Raw genomic sequence first — 21,189 nt, forward strand, 5'->3', positions numbered from 1 at the left:
TTTTTCAGTTATTTTTTATCTTGATTTTATTGAAAAGAACCGACCAAAGTAACCGGAAAGAATGTGTCAAAGCCATGTTCCTATGACGCCCGTGTATGTTTTTACGAGGTGTCTTAAAGGTAGGTGATGGGGGTCCGGAGGAAAGAAGGAATAAACAGGTAGCTGGGGGACGAGGTAAGAGGCTTGTTCCGAGCTGCGCCAGGCCACTAAGACAGAGCTGTTAGAAGAGAAGGGAAACATGATGTCGGAGCGTAGATGTTCAACACAGAACCACAACAGCTTAATGGAAGCGCTAAACACTAAAGAGAGTTTGGCATTCCTCTCTCTCAAAGGCTTATCTCTTTGATCTTGCGTTATTTCAAGATTTAAAAAATACCCTCACTGCCGAGAGGTTTGTGGGAGTGGAAGCATGGCTGCCTATTCCTCATCGTGAGCTTTTAAATATGAGCTCATCAAGCCCCTTTTCGCGCCGATTTCTCCTGAAATTACATTCATAAAATAGTAATTTAACGAATATTGTATCAAATAGATATTAGTTTGCAACTTGCAGGCCGACACAATCGGGCAGATGGCCATAAAATGAATCTGCATGGTGGTGATGGTTCGGCCGCCAGTCAGAGTGCATTTACAATGTGTTACTAATTGTTACACCAGGCTTTCCGAGTTGTAAATGTCAACATGTTACAACAGCTGCCCACAATGTTACAATATTAACCATACCGAACCCATTTGGTCCCGACAGGTAAAGTAGAATTACATGGGAAGGTGCTTGAGGTGGACTACTCGGTTCCTAAAAAGCTAAGGTAATGACTGTCTTATTAATGTTTCTTTATGCTTCTAGCTGATCACTTGGCCTGTGTTGTCTGTCCGTCTGTCGTCAAACCTGTAGTCCAACGCGGTTAAGGTGACAATAGTTGTTGTTTTAATGTGGACATTATCTAAGTAGTCGCCCAGAAGTTGTGTTTCTACCGAACTATTCTAATAGTAAATACAGTGTAGTAAAAGTAAGTAGGCTATTAAATTGTTAGTTATTGGCCAAATTTTATTATGATAAAATGGGCGACGTGAAACACTTCCTGTTTCAATTGACTTACTCAATGATGTAATCCATGTTGATAGCCTGCTGCTGGTTTTAGGTCGGCTATTTAAACAGTTGTTATTAAACAAAGGCATTCGACGTTACGTGGTTACACCTTGCTGTTTTTGTGTGTCTGTTCCACTGTTCATTACTGTGTTTTTTGTATTTTTATTGGGTCAGAAACACTACATCTTGGCTATCTGTGTAGTATAGCCAACACAGTTATACGGCGGTTTACCTGTATGTGTGTGTGTGTATGTGTGTGTGTGATAAGTGATAATAGTTTGACCGGACGCCAGACATTACTTTTTTCTCTTTGTCAAAATAACATCGGCCTATCCATTGCCCAATAAATGTAGATGTGAACTCTACAGTCCATCCCTATGTAGGTCTATGGCTTGGGCCTTTTAGAATGAAGGATCATGTAAACCGTAATGCGCAATACCGTAAAATACTGTGTCTCGCCCTTAAACGGATCACGTTTGATGGAGGCGACAATTCCTTTCCTCATACTCTACCACACACAACTTTGTTTGGTTGGATTATTAAAGAGTAAATTGCGTGATATTAAGGTAAATATTCAAACCCCGCGTGGAGGAAGGACACGTAACCTCTGCTTTATGAGTTTCTCCTCCCTCATACCTCCCCCTCCGTATCCCCCGTTGAAACCATGGTAGGTAGCCTCCCATGCTTGCGAAATACTTCTCAGACTTGGCCCTCCAAGATAATGGAGCTCTTCTGAAACATCAACATACCAAGTGTAATATATATACTTATATGCAGTGTATTACAGTCTTCGCAAAGCCTCCCTTCACACAAGTACTCTGCCTGGTTTGTAGGCCTGTGTTATGGAAGCCACTGTGCATTTCCTTTCTATGCCACTCCCCGGAATCAGCGCACGACAAGTGTCGTTAAGAAGGCGCGTGGCATGGGGCGCCATGCCACTGTCTTGAATGGAGGGACTGCCATTGTGGGTGTCGATCTTACATATGTTCTGTCTGTTAGCATACAGCGTTAATGCAACTGGCTACGTGTTACTTCCTGCATTTCTGATGTAGATAGACACATGTTGACCAGAGCGTAACGTTACGCGTTTCCGCAGCTCAACTGGTAGGCCAACTGTCCGGCTAGTGTAGGCTAGTAGGCCTAGATTTTACGATTAAATTGCCCATGCACGAGAGGCCTACATTGCTGTGAACCTATGCCTCAAACGGTGAAATATAATCAGGCTTAATAATTGTGATTTTTATGTGGTGTTTGTTGTATATGAACAGACGAAAACATGCGTGTAAACGTGAGGAACAACAATATTCTCGACAGAAAATCACATGTCAAATCCTTAGTCCAGTTTTAAGTAGTGTGCAGATACATCATCTGTAGTTTGATATTAAGTCAGTGTGTGTGTGTGTGTGTGTGTGTCTGTCTATGTATTGTATGTATGTATTTATGTATTATTATATACAATAGTTTATATATATATATATATATATATATATATATATATATATATACATATACACACACACACACACACACACACACACATATATATATATATATATATATATATATACAGTATATGCCCGTTAATACATACAATTATTGAATAAAATATTTTTTTATGTATTTATGCATATATAACTACATATAACTCTTGAATGAAAAAAGAATAATAAACATACATTTTCTTAACCATAATTGGAAATTTCCAGTTTCCATTTTCATAGACTGTCTTTTCTGAATCTATTAATTAATAATAATGTCAGGTTATTATATATTCTTTGATGTTCGGCACACCTTTATTCTAAATAGTCTCCGATCCATATGTATTGAAATAATGTAAATACATTTTTTTAAAGCAAAATTTGAAAATTACATAATTAATAGGTCCATACCACTGTTGAAATAGATTTTAAATTTTCTGTATTGATTTAATTATATAGCATCTAATTAAACTGCTGGGGACCTATTTGAAACATATTTTCAAGTTTTTCTTTTTAATAATGCATTATATTTAAACCAGACTTCATGGTATCTCGTCTTTTGATGAGATACCATATTAATTATTATTAAATTAATAAAAAAAGATGCAAGTATTGTAAAAAGAAAACAACCACAACAAAAACACCTAGTAAAGTATACTTATTTCCCTCTGTTCATTGTCTGTCATTTAAGATGCATTTACATGTTAATTAAATTGAATCAATTAGCAAATAATCTAGGTGGGACAATTACATGCCAAAGTCATAGTCAATATATTTGTCTCATTGTAGAAATGATCAGAATAGTTAGTAATTGTAGAGAAAGACAAGTGCAAGTTCTTTTATTTCAATTAGTTTGATCAGACTGAAGTGTCTTTTAGAAGTTCCGTGTTGAGGGAGGATTTGGGATGTTTTTGGGAGATGGATAGATGGATAGATGGATAGATGGATAGGGACTCAGTTGTCCCGCTGTCAATGTGAAGCTGGTTCCACCACTCGGTTGCTGGGACGGAGAAGAGCTCTGACTGGCTGAGCGGGAGCTGACCTCCCCTGAGGGTGTGACAGTCCAGAGACATTGTCCTTGTAGCTGTAGGCAGCTGGGCTGTCCCTGTGAAATAGTTACGGGTCACCTAACCTGCCCAGAAGACTGTGGTTACTTTGAACAGGCTGGATATGTGTTGTGGATCTCCTCTCTGCTCCCAGTTGTGAGGGTGAAGGGATGACTTTAAGTAGACAGAGTGTTTGAGCTGTATCAATGTGGGTGGACATTTCAGTGACAATGGGGACATTTTAGTGACAATGGGGACATTTTAGTAATCTCTGGCAATTTATTTCCATGACAGATTATTAAGTGTTTTTATTTCACAACAAATGAATGTGACAAAACATTTTAGTAATGGAGGAGATTATTATGAAGGGATGGTCTGTAATACTTATGCATTTTTATTTATTTACTGAAAGTCACATCTACAGTTTTGAACATTGACATTTGGATCAAAAGTATTTTGTGTGAAGAGATTAAAATAGTATCTGAAACATTACCTCGTTGTGTTTTCACTTCCTGTCTTTTAGTTATTTGAGCTCTTGCATCTATTATGGTTTACAACAATACATTCTTCTCTTTTTACTAACAATATATGCATTATTCTCTTTTTATTTACAACATTTACATTCTTCTGTTGTTATTGCCTTCTATTGTTTATAATGGAGAGGGTAGGCCAGACACTAATGCATTGTTATTACTATAAACCTGTTAGTAGAGTTATTTATATCTGCTCAAATTCACATTAATTCCTTTATTTAATTAGATCTTTAGGATTTTACCTGCAGCTAATTTATTAAATATGTGTTTGTATTTTCTAATAATAGTAGAGCTAGGCCAAATGGAACAATATCCATATCACAATAAATTGCCTGAATTCATGCAATAAACATAACTAGAACAGTTGCACAATAAAATGCATATGTTTCACCATTTGTATAATTTGTCATTTGGATATTAATAGTGGTTTAGTGTTTAACTTTCACACCTTTTCATTAACATTCACTAAAAATGAGCAAACTTAATTTCAAACTTCACTTGTCACAGCTACTTGTTGCAATGGAAAATATTAGCAAATGTGGTTGGTATGGTTTATTTTAATTGTCCCGTCTGTAGTAGGATATAATAATATATTAACTCTTTAGTAGTATATAATAACATATTAACTGCAGTAGTTTATAATAACATATTAACTCTAGTATTATACAATAACATATTAACTGTAGTAGTATATAATAACATATTAACTGTAGTAGTATATAATAACATATTAACTCTGTAGTAGTATTTAATAACATTAACTGTAGTAGTATATAATAACATATTAACTCTGTAGTAGTATTTAATAACACATTAACTGTAGTAGTATATAATAACATATTAACTCTGTAGGAGTATATAATAACATATTAACTGTAGTAGTATATAATATAATGTTAAAACTGTAGTAGTGTCTTATAACATTAAATCCATTGAATTCATCCTGGTCAATTGATTTTCCTGCTATTACAATTAAGCATTGGGATAATTCAGTGTAAAGTTTTTAATTTGCTTAGCACCATTTTTTAATATAATAAAAGTTAATTAAATCAAATGTTTTGATCTGTGTTTAGGTCGGTCTACAATGAAATGTGTATAAACTAGTTCATGAGGCTTCAGGGTATAGGAAAGGCTTTATCAGACTAATAAAAGCCTAACATAACGTGTTACAGCTGCCAAAAATGAAAATAAATGTTTCATCAAACTGATATAATTAAAACAATGAATAAATAAGTTGCATATTAGCTTAGTAATTTAAATACAATAATCAAAAATTGCTTTTTTATTATATAATGTCTTCATATATAACTATTGTTTAGAAGGAATATTTAATAGGGTCAAGAATATGAATATGTATACTTTAAGAATGATTAATCATGGGACTGTATTTGTAGTCATTAAAAATAAGAACACATATTTTAGAGTTATTTATTTATCTATTCTACTAATAGAACGTTAGACGTATGTGAGGACTACATTTGTCTCAAGAGTGGCTGGTTGGAAGGACTTTTATTCCTTGGCGTTAGTTTCTACACTACAGTGATAATATAATTAACTGCTACTTCATTTTATTTTTTGGGGGAGCCAAAATAAAATGCAGATATTTAACAGCACATAGCAGATAAATCAATACATTGATATATATGAGGAGCTCCTAAACGCTCTGCAAAAGCATCAAGACAAAAATATATCCTCAACTGATAATAAAGAGGCATTATTCAGGCAACTGATAATACAGAGGCATTATTCAGGCAGAGTAATTGTTGAGGAAGAAGAGAAGAAGATAAGGGGGAAGAGGAGGAAAAGAATAGTAAATTGGGAGAGACAAGGAGGAAAGGTGGAGGAGAATAGGTAAGAGGAGGTAGAGGAGAAATAAATATATCAGAGGCAGTGATGAATATACAGGTTTAAATGTATACAATTGTGTTGTTGTAGCAGGCTAAATGGTTTGAATGTATAAAGATGTGTAGCTGAATTCAGGGTTTATATGTATAAAGATGTGTCTGTGTAGCTGAATTCAGGGTTTGTATGTATAAATATGTGTCTGTGTAGCTGAATTCAGGGTTTATGTGTATAAAGATGTGTCTGTGTAGCTGAATTCAGGGTTTATATGTATAAAGATGTGTCTGTGTAGCTGAATTCAGGGTTATATGTATAAAGATGTGTTGGTGTAGCTGAATTCAGGGTTTATATGTATAAACATGTGTTGGTGTAGCTGAATTCAGGGTTTATATGTATAAACATTTGTTGGTGTAGCTGGCCATATGTTTAGATCGACTGTATAAAGATGTGTTGTTAAGCTGGCTACAGGTTTAAATGATTAAACATGTGTTGGTGTAACAGGGGGCAAATTCGATTAATAAATAGTTGTTGTTGTCTTTTGCTCCAGGCTTAGATAATTAAACATGTGTTGGTGTAGCTGGCTACAGGTTTAGATGTATTGCAATGTGTTGTGTAGCTGGCTAAAGTGTTTGGATGATTAAACATTTGTTGGTGTATCAGGGTACAGGTTTAGATGATTCAACATGTGTTGGTGTATCAGGGTACAGGTTTAGATGATTGAACATGTGTTGGTGTAGCAGGGTACAGGTTTAGATGATTGAACATGTGTTGGTGTATCAGGGTACAGGTTTAGATGATTGAACATGTGTTGGTGTAGCAGGGTACAGGTTTAGATGATTAAACATGTGTTGGTGTAGCAGGGTACAGGTTTAGATGATTGAACATGTGTTGGTGTAGCAGGGTACAGGATTAGATGATTGAACATGTGTTGGTGTATCAGGGTACAGGTTTAGATGATTAAACAGGTGTTGGTGTAGCAGGGTACAGGTTTAGATGATTAAACATGTGTTGGTGTAGCAGAGTACAGGTTTAGATGATTGAACAGGTGTTGGTGTAGCAGGGTACAGGTTTAGATGATTGAACATGTGTTGGTGTATCAGTGTACAGGTTTAGATGATTGAACATGTGTTGGTGTAGCAGGGTACAGGTTTAGATGATTGAACATGTGTTGGTGTATCAGGGTACAGGTTTTGATTATTAAACAGATGTTGGTGTATCAGGGTACAGGTTTAGATGATTGAACATGTGTTGGTGTAGCAGGGTACAGGTTTAGATGATTTAACATGTGTTGGTGTAGCAGGGTACAGGTTTAGATGATTAAACAGGTGTTGGTGTAGCTGGCTACAGGTTTAGATGTATTGCAGTGTGTTGTGTAGCTGGCTAAAGTGTTTGGATGATTAAACATGTGTTGGTGTATCAGGGTACAGGTTTAGATGATTGAACATGTGTTGGTGTATCAGGGTACAGGATTAGATGATTGAACAGGTGTTGGTGTAGCAGGGTACAGGTTTAGATGATTGAACATGTGTTGGTGTATCAGGGTACAGGTTTAGATGATTAAACATGTGTTGGTGTATCAGGGTACAGGTTTAGATGATTGAACATGTGTTGGTGTAGCAGGGTACAGGTTTAGATGATTAAACATGTGTTGGTGTAGCAGGGTACAGGTTTAGATGATTAAACATGTGTTGGTGTAGCAGGGTACAGGTTTAGATGATTAAACATGTGTTGGTGTAGCAGGGTACAGGTTTAGATGATTAAACATGTGTTGGTGTAGCAGGGTACAGGTTTAGATGATTGAACATGTGTTGGTGTATCAGGGTACAGGTTTAGATGATTGAACAGGTGTTGGTGTAGCAGGGTACAGGTTTAGATGATTGAACAGGTGTTGGTGTAGCAGGGTACAGGTTTAGAGGATGAAATGTGTTGTTTTAGCTGGCTACAGGTTTAGATGAATAAAGCTTTGTTGTTGTAGTAGGGTACAGGATTAGATGTATACATATCGTTGTTGTAGCTGGCTACATGTTTAGATGTGTTGTATAAATGTGTAATGAGTGCAGCTCTGAGAAGATGTCCAAATATTCATTTCTGAATTGTTAAAAAAAACAATAATAAAAATAGGATTAAACGCTGAGTGCAGTCAAAAAGTTGATTTCACAGTTTATTTAATGACTTTTCCTCAGTCTAAATCTAAGACTGACAGAGACTATTGCTGAAACTTTTTGTTTGATCTCAGATGCTGCTGGACAATAAACCTAAAGACTGCTTAAATGGGGTTATAGGTTTTCGTTTTCCACTTTTGCCATTAAGGGTATTAGAACACATTGAATCAGTTATAACATTAGTGTACAGCTCCATTCATACCACATAATACGTCTTTACGAAGACGTAGTTATCTAGATGTAGTTATTGAGATGCAGTTATCTAGATGCAGTTATCTAGATGTAGTTATCTAGATGTAGTTATTGAGATGCAGTTATCTAGATGCAGTTATCTAGATGTAGTTATCTAGATGTAGTTATTGAGATGCAGTTATCTAGATGTAGTTATTGAGATGCAGTTATCTAGATGTTGTTATCTAGATGCAGTTATCTAGATGTTTTCTAGATTAAGTTATCTAGATATAGTTATCATGATATAGTTATCAAGATATAGTTCTCTAGATGTAGTTCTCTAGATGTAGTTATCTAGGCATCTGTTTAATCTACAGTGGGGAGAACAAGTATTTGATACACTGCCGATTTTGCAGGTTTTCCCACTTACAAAGCATGTAGAGGTCTGTATTTTTTTATCATAAGTACACTTCAGCTGTGAGAGATGGAATCTAAAACAACAATCTAGAAAACCACATTGTATGATTTTTAAGAATTCCAGCTCTCACAGACCTGTTAGTTTTTCTTTAAGAAGCCCTCCTCTTCTCCACTCATTACCTGTATTAACTGCACCTGTTTGAACTCATTACCTGTATAAACGACACCTGTCCACATACTCAATCAAACAGACTCCAACCTCTCCACAATGGCCAAGACCAGAGAGCTGTGTAAGGACATCAGGGATACAATTGTAGACCTGCACAAGGCTGGGATGGGCTACAGGACAACAGGCAAACAGCTTGGTGAGAAGGCAACAACTGTTGGCGCAATTATTAGAAAATGGAAGAAGTTCAAGATGACGGTCAATCTCCCTCGGTCTGGGGCTCCATGCAAGATCTCGTGGGGCATCAATGATCATGAGGAAGGTGAGGGATCAGCCCAGAACTACATGGCAGGACCTGGTCAATGACCTGAAGAGAGCTGGGACCACAGTCTCAAAGAAAACCATTAGTAACACACTATGCCGTCATGGATTAAAATCCTGCAGCGCACGCAAGGTTCCCCTGCTCAAGCCAGCGCATGTCCCGGGCTGTCTGAATTTTGCCAATGACCATCTGGATGATCCAGAGGAGGAATGAGAGAAGGTCATGTGGTCTGATGAGACAAAAATAGAGCTTTTTGGTCTAAACTCCACTCGCTGTGTTTGGAGGAAGAAGAAGGATGAGTACAACCCCAAGAACACCATCCCAACCGTGAAGTATGGAGGTGGAAACGTCATTATTTGGGGATGTTTTTCTGCAAAGGGGACAGAACGACTGCACCGTATTGAGGGGAGGATGGATGGGGCCATGTATCGTGAGATCTTGGCCAACAACCTCCTTTCCTCAGTAAGAGCATTGAAGATGGGTCATGGCTGGGTCTTCCAGCATGACAACGACCTGAAACACACAGCCAGGGCAACTAAGGAGTGGCTCCGTAAGAAGCATCTTGTGGAATCTGAGCATTAACAATTACAATGTGAATGTACGTTTTATTGTAGGTGAATGTGCCCAGATAATGAGAACAACAGAAACCTCTCTGTTTAGATTATCTCTCTGTAGGTTGTGCTCTAATGACCATAGGAATGTTTACGATGGCCATATGGCATGGGGGTTACTGTCTTGGAAACCTGATCTTTGCTATGTAGAAACGCCCTTAAAGTATAGGCTAGCTGGCAACTAACATTACAGTGAGAAGAGATTGACTGAGATGAGATTGAGGTTGTGTAAGGAAGACCAGGTCCGTAACCTCATGAACAAGACGTTCTAATGCTGCAATAAATAATATAATTTCTCTCTCCCTTGACAAACGGGTATGCTAATTATAACAACCACTATACGAAACGGCCGATTTCTAACAATCTCAAGGTCCTGGAGTGGTCTAGCCAGTCTCCAGACCTGAATCCAATAGAAAATCTTTGGAGGGAGCTGAAAGTCTGTATTGCCCAGCGACAGGCCCGAAACCTGAAGGATCTGGAGAAGGTCTGTATGGAGGAGTGGGCCAAAATCCCTACTGCAGTGTGTGCAAACCTGGTCAAGAACTACAGGAAATGTATGATCTCTGTAATTGCAAACAAAGGTTTCTGTACCAAATATTAAGTTCTGCTTTTCTGATGTATGAAATACTTATGTCATGCAATAAAATGCAAATTAATTACTTAAAAATCATACAATGTGATTTTCTGGATTTTTGTTTTAGATTCCATCACTCACAGTTGAAGAATACCTATGATAAAAATTACAGACTTCTACATGCTTTGTAAGTGGGAAAACCTGCAAAATCGGCAGTGTATCAAATACTTGCTCTCCCCACTGTATACAGCTAAAGCCTTAGTGACACACATTTATGGCCATTTTAGATAGAATTGAAACATGCAGCATTTACAGTGAATACGGCCTCTGCTAAATTTCTGTCCTGCTGTTACGTTCAACTTGGAGATATGGACTGAACAGTGCCTCAGTCTGCAGGCAGGTCTCACCAGATCTGGGTACTAATCAGATCCCTTTTTCCTGAGTGTGCACTTGTTTGCTTTCCTTCTCAACATTTTCAAAGGAAATCAGTGGTATATGGAATATGCCGGAAACTCTCTAGTCTACAGCACCATTAATCCGGTGCTTTTAGATATGTGGGTTGTAGTGAACGAGTAGTTTTGCATGGCCAGGCCTCGGAGTGTTTAACGAAAACAAGCCACCAGGCTGCGGAGCAAAGGGAACGAGCGCACACTTCAGGAGATGGGGATTTAATACCCTGGTTTTCTCAATCTGTTGAATCCCTGCTCCCTTCTTATAATTAAACTTAAAACACTGTGGCATATTATTTTATTCAAAAGACGATAATCCATTTCTCTCTTTAGAAGATTAGCAGAGAGAGAATTTGAGATCCATTGTCTATCTGTCAGACCACTGGGGTTGCTGCGTAAGCCCTTGGTGGTAATCCTCGGATAGGCCATCTCCCAAATTATAACCTGTTCCCTGGGTGCTGGACTGGGGGCTCTTGTCTAAAGTAGAACACGGTGTAGGGAATAGGATGCCACTTGGGATGACACCATGGAGATTTGGCTGTGCATTTGAATGGAGCTTATTGTTATTGAATGTCTGTGTTTAACAGAGGGACATGTTGATGTACTACTGTAGCTGCTGGTCCAGGGTCAGTTCTAACAGCATCTGTTGGTTGTCCTAGGCGTCCCAAATGGCAGCCTGTCCCCTTCCTAGTGTACTACTTTCCACCAGAATCCTGTTGAAACTGTCTTGCTGACTGGCTGACTGGCTGACTCGCGGACTGGCTGACTGGCTTGTTTTCTTGCTAGCTAGCTAGCTTGATTGGTTGGGTTGCTAACTGGTTGGCTGGTCGGTTGGTTCCCTGGGTGGTTCCCTTCATGACTAACTAGTTGGCTGGGTGGTTCCCTTCATGGCTAACTAGTTGGCTGGGTGGTTCCCTTCATGACTAACTAGTTGGCTGGGTGGTTCCCTTCATGGCTAACTAGTTGGCTGGGTGGTTCCCTTCATGACTAACTAGTTGGCTGGGTGGTTCCCTTCATGGCTAACTAGTTGGCTGGGTGGTTCCCTTCATGACTAACTAGTTGGCTGGGTGGTTCCCTTCATGGCTAACTAGTTGGCTGGGTGGTTCCCTTCATGACTAACTAGTTGGCTGGGTGGTTCCCTTCATGGCTAACTAGTTGGCTGGGTGGTTCCCTTCATGACTAACTAGTTGGCTGGGTGGTTGGGTGGCTGGCTATCTAGTTAAGCCAGACAGGAACATTTATAGAAGTTAGATACAACTGGCTATGAAACCTAATGCATGGTGTATGGGTGTGGAAGCTTAAATCAACTCTTCAACTAAAAGAAAAAGTTTAGTAGGATGAGACACGTCATATGGTTTAAAGGACTGTGTCTAGGAGGAGGAGTTTCTGTATCTATGAGGATAATGTATCTTAGAGGAGGGTGTCTGTATCTAATAGGAGGGTGTCTGTATCTATGAGGATAATGTATCTTAGAGGAGGGTGTCTGTATCTAATAGGAGGGTGTCTGTATCTAATAGGAGGGTGTCTGTATCTAATAGGAGGGTGTCTGTATCTAAGAGGAGGGTGTCTGTATCTAATAGGAGGGTGTCTGTATCTAATAGGAGGGTGTCTGTATCTAAGAGGAGGGTGTCTGTATCTAATAGGAGGGTGTCTGTATCTTAGAGGAGGGTGTCTGTATCTTAGAGGAGGGTGTCTGTATCTAATAGGAGGGTGTCTGTATCTTAGAGGAGGGTGTCTGTATCTTAGAGGAGGGTGTCTGTATCTAATAGGAGGGTGTCTGTATCTAATAGGAGGGTGTCTGTATCTAAGAGGAGGGTGTCTGTATCTAATAGGAGGGTGTCTGTATCTAGTAGGAGGGTGTCTGTATCTAAGAGGAGGGTGTCTGTATCTAATAGGAGGGTGTCTGTATCTGTGAGGAGGGTGTCTGTATCTAACAGGAGGGTGTCTGTATCTAAGAGGAGGGTGTCTGTATCTAATAGGAGGGTGTCTGTATCTAATAGGAGGGTGTCTGTATCTAATACGAGGGTGTCTGTATCTAATAGGAGGGTGTCTGTATCTGTGAGGAGGGTGTCTGTATCTAAGAGGAGGGTGTCTGTATCTGTGAGGAGGGTGTCTGTATCTAGTAGGAGGGTGTCTGTATCTAGTAGGAGGGTGTCTGTATCTAATAGGAGGGTGTCTGTATCTAATAGGAGGGTGTCTGTATCTAAGAGGAGGGTGTCTGTATCTAAGAGGAGGGTGTCTGTATCTAATAGGAGGGTGTCTGTATCTAATAGGAGGGTGTCTGTATCTAATACGAGGGTGTCTGTATCTAATAGGATGGTGTCTGTATCTGTGAGGAGGGTGTCTGTATCTAGTAGGAGGGTGTCTGTATCTAAGAGGAGGGTGTCTGTATCTGTGAGGAGGGTGTCTGTATCTAGTAGGAGGGTGTCTGTATCTAAGAGGAGGGTGTCTGTATCTAGTAGGAGGGTGTCTGTATCTAAGAGGAGGGTGTCTGTATCTAGTAGGAGGGTGTCTGTATCTAAGAGGAGGGTGTCTGTATCTGTGAGGAGGGTGTCTGTATCTAGTAGGAGGGTGTCTGTATCTAAGAGGAGGGTGTCTGTATCTAGTAGGAGGGTGTCTGTATCTAAGAGGAGGGTGTCTGTATCTAGTAGGAGGGTGTCTGTATCTAAGAGGAGGGTGTCTGTATCTGTGAGGAGGGTGTCTGTATCTATGTTGGTGTGTCTTTAAGTTTGGGTAATCCTTATCTAAATATAGGTGTTTAACAAGAGTCTGTATGGTTGGGTTATCTTTATCTAAGAGTTGGGGTGTCTGTATGGTTGGGTTATCTTTATCTAAGAGTTGGGGTGTCTGTATGGTTGGGTTATCTTTATCTAAGAGTTGGGGTGTCTGTATGGTTGGGTTATCTTTATCTAAGAGTTGGGGTGTCTGTATGGTTGGGTTATCTTTATCTAAGAGTTGGGGTGTCTGTATGGTTGGGTTATCTTTATCTAAGAGTTGGGGTGTATTTCAAGCTTTTTTACAACACTTATCGAAGTGAATACAATCAGTTTTAGCACAAGGTCACAGGATTGATTAATGCTTGATATACCAAGGATTACTTCTGAACTAGGTAATAAAGCCTTTGAAAAGGAAGGTTTTGAGTGAGGAACAGAAGGATTCAAATTAAGAGACCACTGCACATTGAACGCTTCTGTTCCTCACTCAAAGCTTTCCTTTTCAACTTTTTTGGAAAAGAAAGAAAAAGGTGCAGTGGTCTCTTAATATTTTCCAGAGCTGTATATGTACGGAGAATATGTTAATGTATCTACATGTAGGGAGAATATGTTAATGTATCTACATGTAGGGAGAGTATGTTAATGTATCTACATGTAGGGAGAGTATATTAATGTATCTACATGTGGGGAGAGTATGTTAATGTATCTACATGTAGGGAGAGTATATTAATGTATCTACATGTAGGGAGAGTATGTTAATGTATCTACATGTAGGGAGAGTATGTTAATGTATCTACATGTAGGGAGAGTATGTTAATGTATCTACATGTAGGGAGAGTATATTAATGTATCTACATGTAGGGAGAGTATATTAATGTATCTACATGTAGGGAGAGTATATTAATGTATCTACATGTAGGGAGAATATGTTAATGTATCTACATGTAGGGAGAGTATATTAATGTATCTACATGTAGGGAGAGTATATTAATGTATCTACATGTAGGGAGAGTATGTTATTGTATCTACATGTAGGGAGAGTATGTTAATGTATCTACATGTAGGGAGAGTATGTTAATGTATCTACATGTAGGGAGAGTATATTAATGTATCTACATGTAGGGAGAGTATGTTAATGTATCTACATGTAGGGAGAGTATATTAATGTATCTACATGTAGGGAGAGTATGTTAATGTATCTACATGTAGGGAGAGTATATTAATGTATCTACATGTAGGGAGAGTATGTTAATGTATCTACATGTAGGGAGAGTATGTTAATGTATCTACATGTAGGGAGAGTATGTTAATGTATCTACATGTAGGGAGAGTATGTTAATGTATCTACATGTAGGGAGAGTATGTTAATGTATCTACATGTAGGGAGAGTATGTTAATGTATCTACATGTAGGGAGAGTATGTTAATGTATCTACATGTAGGGAGAGTATGTTAATGTATCTACATGTAGGGAGAGTATGTTAATGTATCTACATGTAGGGAGAGTATGTTAATGTATCTACATGTAGGGAGAGTATGTTATTGTATCTACATGTAGGGAGAGTATGTTAATGTATCTACATGTAGTGAGAGTATGTTAATGTATCTACATGTAGGGAGAGTATGTTAATGTATCTACATGTAGGGAGAGTATGTTAATGTATCTACATGTAGGGAGAGTATGTTAATGTATCTACATGTAGGGAGAGTATGTTAATGTATCTACATGTAGGGAGAGTATATTAATGTATCTACATGTAGGGAGAGTATATTAATGTATCTACATGTAGGGAGAGTATGTTAATGTATCTACATGTAGGGAGAGTATATTAATGTATCTACATGTAGGGAGAGTATGTTAATGTATCTACATGTAGGGAGAGTATGTTAATGTATCTACATGTAGGGAGAGTATGTTAATGTATCTACATGTAGGGAGAGTATGTTAATGTATCTACATGTAGGGAGAGTATATTAATGTATCTACATGTAGGGAGAGTATGTTAATGTATCTACATGTAGGGAGAGTATGTTAATGTATCTACATGTAGGGAGAGTATGTTAATGTATCTACATGTAGGGAGAGTATGTTAATGTATCTACATGTAGGGAGAGTATGTTAATGTATCTACATGTAGGGAGAGTATGTTATTGTATCTACATGTAGGGAGAGTATGTTAATGTATCTACATGTAGTGAGAGTATGTTAATGTATCTACATGTAGGGAGAGTATGTTAATGTATCTACATGTAGGGAGAGTATGTTAATGTATCTACATGTAGGGAGAGTATGTTAATGTATCTACATGTAGGGAGAGTATGTTAATGTATCTACATGTAGGGAGAGTATGTTAATGTATCTCACTGTTTGGAGGTTGGCGGATTTCATGAACAGTGTCTTGTGATCCTCTGTGGGACCGGTTTGCTGAGGGTTTGGCATGGAGAATGAACATTTCAGGTGGCAGGACTTTTTAATCATGATTGACCTGTACTGGCCGTTTCCCATTGGCCTGCCAGAGGAGGATGTTTTGAAGAGTTGGTGTGGTGAGGGACTTAGAATCATGTAGGGTTTGGTGGACGGCAGATGGCAGACAATGAGGCTTTCTGCCGAGAGTAAAATGTGTCGCAGTTTAAGCTCTACAGGGCACAAACTCAGACCCAAACCAGACGGGGAGGTTACAAACTTTCATGATGACCTAGGTGAGTGCTACTCTGAGGTCATTCAGGCATGACACCTGTATTTTTAGGCACTGGAACAATGACAGAAGATTTTCAAACTGGCAGGAAAAGTGCATTGCTGTTGTGTAAAATGGAATATATCAGGGAAAACAGGGGAGAGCTGTTCGGCGTGATGTTTATGTGTCGCTGGCAGCCATCTTGAAGTTCTGTTTTTAAAGTTGACTGGCTGGGGGGTTGTTCCTGGGAAGGCAGAGGGGAACAGGTGTTTGGGGTCTGGTAGGGGAGGGGAACCGATGTGGGTGCTGGTGGGTTTGGTGAAGAAACCTGGGGATAGAGGGGTATTTATAATTAGATCTGGTCATGTTTGTTTGGCAGTGATGTTTCCACAGTAATAATGAGGAGCTTAGGTAGTTTACAGTGTGTCTGACAGAAGAGCAGTTGTTACTAGAAAATTGCTTTTTGCTGACAAACCTTTTCTTGGTGTGTCAGTAAAAACAGCTCTACCTGTTATTTGGCTGCTCAACCTTTACCTCACCCTTGACCTCAACCTTTACCTAACCCTTGATCTCAACCTTTTACCCTCAAAGATCTGGTCAGCTAGTTTGGGGTAACTAGTCAGACAGGCACTCCAACCAAAATGACAGGACAGAATATGCAGGGATGAATAGTAATGGTTTTAGTGGATGAAAACCGATTCTAGTTCAAGAGTGCAGGATTTAAACGTTATAGTGACGTTCTTGCACCAGCCTTCATTGACAGAAAAAAAAACTGCCACCGTTTATTGCATAGACTTAGCTTGGAGTCTGACTCGTTGCTGGTGGAATCCTTCATTGTATATCGTTGGATATTGATAGCCTTTTTGGACAAAAGCCAACTGATACTGTGTCTTTAATATTCAGTAGCTCATTTCAGGTGGAATATATTTACATTTATGTCACCTAGCAACAAGCAGTGTCCACTACAACAATACTATATCAACAGGCACCAAGGAACATGACGACAAACGAAAGAAAACGAAAGAAAAGAAAAAGAAAGAAAACAAAAAGAGAGACGGAGGGCGAAACAAAACAGTGAGAGGGATAAAGAAAGAGTTAACAAAAACAGAGCAAGAGAGGGAGAAAGACAGGGTAAGTATGTATAACCAAAACAAGGAACTGACACAATCCTTTCTGAAGCAATCTGGCATTGTCATGGCAATTGCATATATTGTCTTGAATGGTGCATTTTCACATCTTTCAAATAGTTTGTTCCTCTGAGGCCTTCTGCTGGTGTTTACAACACTTAACAGACTGACAGGAATCCATAAGGGAAATATGCAGTATTGTAGGATGTCTTGATAATATAGATTTCCTGCTGCTCTGTCTCTGATCTGATCAGCCTCTCTAATGACAGCACACTGTCCTCACCCTGAACTCTCTCATCTGGATAGAATCATAAAGAGAAGCCCCCTGGAGTGGAATAAATGGGATTGTATGATTTATTTGTTCGAAGAACAGTGTCATGGTTTAATATGGTGTCCTAATGCAGGGAACCCACGCTGAAGAACAGTGTCATGGTTTAATATGGGGTCCTAATGCAGGGAACCCACGCTGAAGAACAGTGTCATGGTTTAATATGGTGTCCTAATGCAGGGAACCCACGCTGAAGAACAGTGTCATGGTTTAATATGGTGTCCTAATGCAGGGAACCCACGCTGAAGAACAGTGTCATGGTTTAATATGGTGTCCTAATGCAGGGAACCCACGCTGAAGAACAGGGTCATGGTTTAATATGGCAGAACTCATGTTTGAAGAATGGCAGAATAAGGAACCCACATGTTGAAAGAACAGTATCATGGTTTTATATGGCAGAATAAGGAACCCACATGTTTGAAGAACAGTGTCATGGTTTTATATGGCAGAATAAGGAACCCACATGTTTGAAGAACAGTGTCATGGTTTTATGTGGCAGAATAAAGAAGCCTCATGTTTCCCATCTCTAGTGGTCCATTAATTTCAATCATTCATCCAGTGACAGAGCAATGCTTCTTGTTGATTTTGGAAATATTATATGGTGTCTGCAAACTGCTAGTCCTCATTAGCCTGGTAAATTCAAACAAGTTCCTTAGGGTTCTAATGGAGTATTCTGGTGCAGTAGGTGGTTTGAATCACTTCCAGTGTTGTTTCAAAAGGGTTTGATCAATAACCGGGGGGATGAGTTGAGTGTAGGTTGTCTCCAATATGAATGTCTGGAGTCATCAATGAAAAACAGCCTGACCAGGCTGGGAATTATAATGCACTCTTTTTTTTTATATATTAAAGGTACGCAAAGGGAATCTCTGGGAACAAGGGCGATATTTTTCTTTCCTGCAGTGAACTGAGTCAACCTCACCATATTAGCTTGTGCTTCGTGTGAATGGAGCAGTAATGTGGCAGTGGTCACATGTTCTCCATGTTGTGAATAAAGGTTCTGATGCAGGAACATCACTGTGGTGAACCAATCATAATATGGTCTGACTGTGGCACATTTCCTGGGGGCATTTCCTGACAAGGGGCATTTCTTGACTGTCAAGGTATGCCTCCTTATGTTTAACTTTGCTATTCATTGGCTGTTTCTTTGATTGACATTACATTGAAGTACATTGCTATAATGAATTGTACACAAGTATGTTGTAATAGATACCACTGTGCATTGACTGCTGTGTGAGTAGAATAAAAATGCAATCACAACCCATTTTCACAAGCAGTTCATGCAATGACAAACAGATACTTGAAAATAACACAGTTTACCTGATGTGATGGTTTCCTCATGTGATCATCATGCAGGACAATAATGAAAGACTGAAATCATGAAAGCAGGCGTTTTTACATCTTGCGTAATTAAATCGGGCCTCTAAAACACAACAGTATCATAATGAAGCATAGGTGTCCTGTTTCCCACCAATTTTAATTTAAAACTACCACCAGGTGTAGTTAGAATCAGGAAGTGACACTATAATCGTCATTTAGACAGATGATAATGAGCCAAATATGAACGACTTACAGTAGTGAGTCAATGTTTTATACAAAACCAAATATACATACATTTCACTGTTGGTGTCATTTACAAAATAAGAAAAAGGCCAATTTAATGTTATTAAAAATACATAGTAGACCAGCAGTTTCAGGTTGGATTTCTTGGTCCAATTATTTTAGTAATTATTTTTAGTTCATGCAGACTGGTAAAACAAGTAGACAATAAAACAAGTACTAAGAAATACAACATTAAATTGTCTCTGCAATATTTGATTTCTATTACTGTTATTACTGTTTAAAACATAATTATGAAATTGGCTAAAGCTAAAATGTGTTCTTCCACCATAGATGGCCTTCCACGGCAGGCAGTGTCTGAAACATACTTGTCTCAACAATGTCAGACTAGTTTCTGAAAAGACTCTGAATGATCTCTTCAATGAAGGCCTGATTTTAGCCAACATCACCCCACGTGGTCAAAGGGGAAATACGAAACCGCTGAGCTGAGTGTTGACAATGTCTTGGTCGACACATTGGTCCTCTTCTGGTGTTCCTAGGCTGAATATTTCAGAAAGATGTGTGACTGGGTAGCAGCAAAGTGGTCTTTGGACTGCCAGATGTATTCAATTGGAAGTTACTGAGGGCTTCAGCCTGGAGTTTGTTCCAGAAAAGGTGTTGTGCTGTGTGTGTGTGTCTTAGTGCCTGTGTGTGTGTGTGTGTGTCTTTGTGCCTGTGTGTGTGTGTGTGTGTGTCTTAGTGCCTGTGTGTGTGTGTGTGTGTGTGTGGGTGTGTGTGTCTTAGTGCCTGTTTGTGGGTGTGTGTGTGTCTTTGTGCCTGTGTGTGTGTGTGTGTGTCTTAGTGCCTGTGTGTGTGTGTGTGTGTGTGTGTGTGTGTGTGTGGGTGTGTGTGTCTTAGTGCTTGTTTGTGGGTGTGTGTGTCTTAGTGCCTGTGTGTGTGTGTGTGTGTGTGTCTTAGTGCCTGTATGTGTGTGTCTTAGTGCCTGTGTGTGTGTGTGTGTCTTAGTGCCTGTGTGTGTGTGAACATCAAAATTGGCAGGACTGGCAGAGTCTGAAAACAGTGTGAATGTGATAATGAGGATAGGGCCCTGTGTTCAACACTCCAACTGTACAACCCTCCAACTGTACAACCCTCCAACTGTATAACACTCCAACTGTACAACCCTCCAACTGTACAACCCTCCAACTGTACAACCCTCCAACTGTATAACACTCCAACTGTACAACCCTCCAACTGTACAACCCTCCAACTGTATAACCCTCCAACTGTACAACCCTCCAACTGTATAACCCTCTCACTGTATAAACCTCCTGCTGTACAACCCTCCAACTGTATAACCCCCCATCTGTACAACCCTCCAACTGTATAACACTCCTACTGTATAACCCTCCAACTGTATAACCCTCTCACTGTATAACCCTCCTACTGTATAACCCTCCAACTGTATAACCCTCCATCTGTACAACCCTCCAACTGTATAACACTCCTACTGTATAACCCTCCATCTGTACAACCCTCCAACTGTATAACACTCCAACTGTACAACCCTCCAACTGTACAACCCTCCAACTGTATAACCCTCCAACTGTACAACCCTCCAACTGTATAACCCTCTCACTGTATAACCCTCCTGCTGTACAACCCTCCAACTGTATAACCCTCCATCTGTACAACCCTCCAACTGTATAACACTCCTACTGTATAACCCTCCAACTGTATAACCCTCTCACTGTATAACCCTCCTACTGTATAACCCTCCAACTGTATAACCCTCCATCTGTACAACCCTCCAACTGTATAACACTCCTACTGTATAACCCTCCAACTGTACAACCCTCCAACTGTATAACCCTCCAACTGTACAACCCTCCAACTGTATAACCCTCCAACTGTACAACCCTCCAACTGTATAACACTCCTACTGTACAACCCTC

At 39.3% G+C, this 21,189-nt stretch overlaps 1 protein-coding gene across 1 annotated transcript in view; it reads left to right on the forward strand.

Moving 5' to 3' along the window:
• Nucleotides 1-21,189, forward strand: part of igf2bp2a (insulin-like growth factor 2 mRNA binding protein 2a) — an 81,605-nt gene that overhangs the window by 794 nt on the left and 59,622 nt on the right. The window contains exon 2 of the mRNA XM_029115411.2: nucleotides 743-803. Within this exon, the coding sequence (XP_028971244.1) occupies nucleotides 743-803 (61 nt within the window). The remainder of the gene's footprint in view (nucleotides 1-742; nucleotides 804-21,189) is intronic.

This window comes from Esox lucius, chromosome 20, assembly GCF_011004845.1.
Source record: "Esox lucius isolate fEsoLuc1 chromosome 20, fEsoLuc1.pri, whole genome shotgun sequence".
NCBI classification, from domain to species: domain Eukaryota; kingdom Metazoa; phylum Chordata; class Actinopteri; order Esociformes; family Esocidae; genus Esox; species Esox lucius.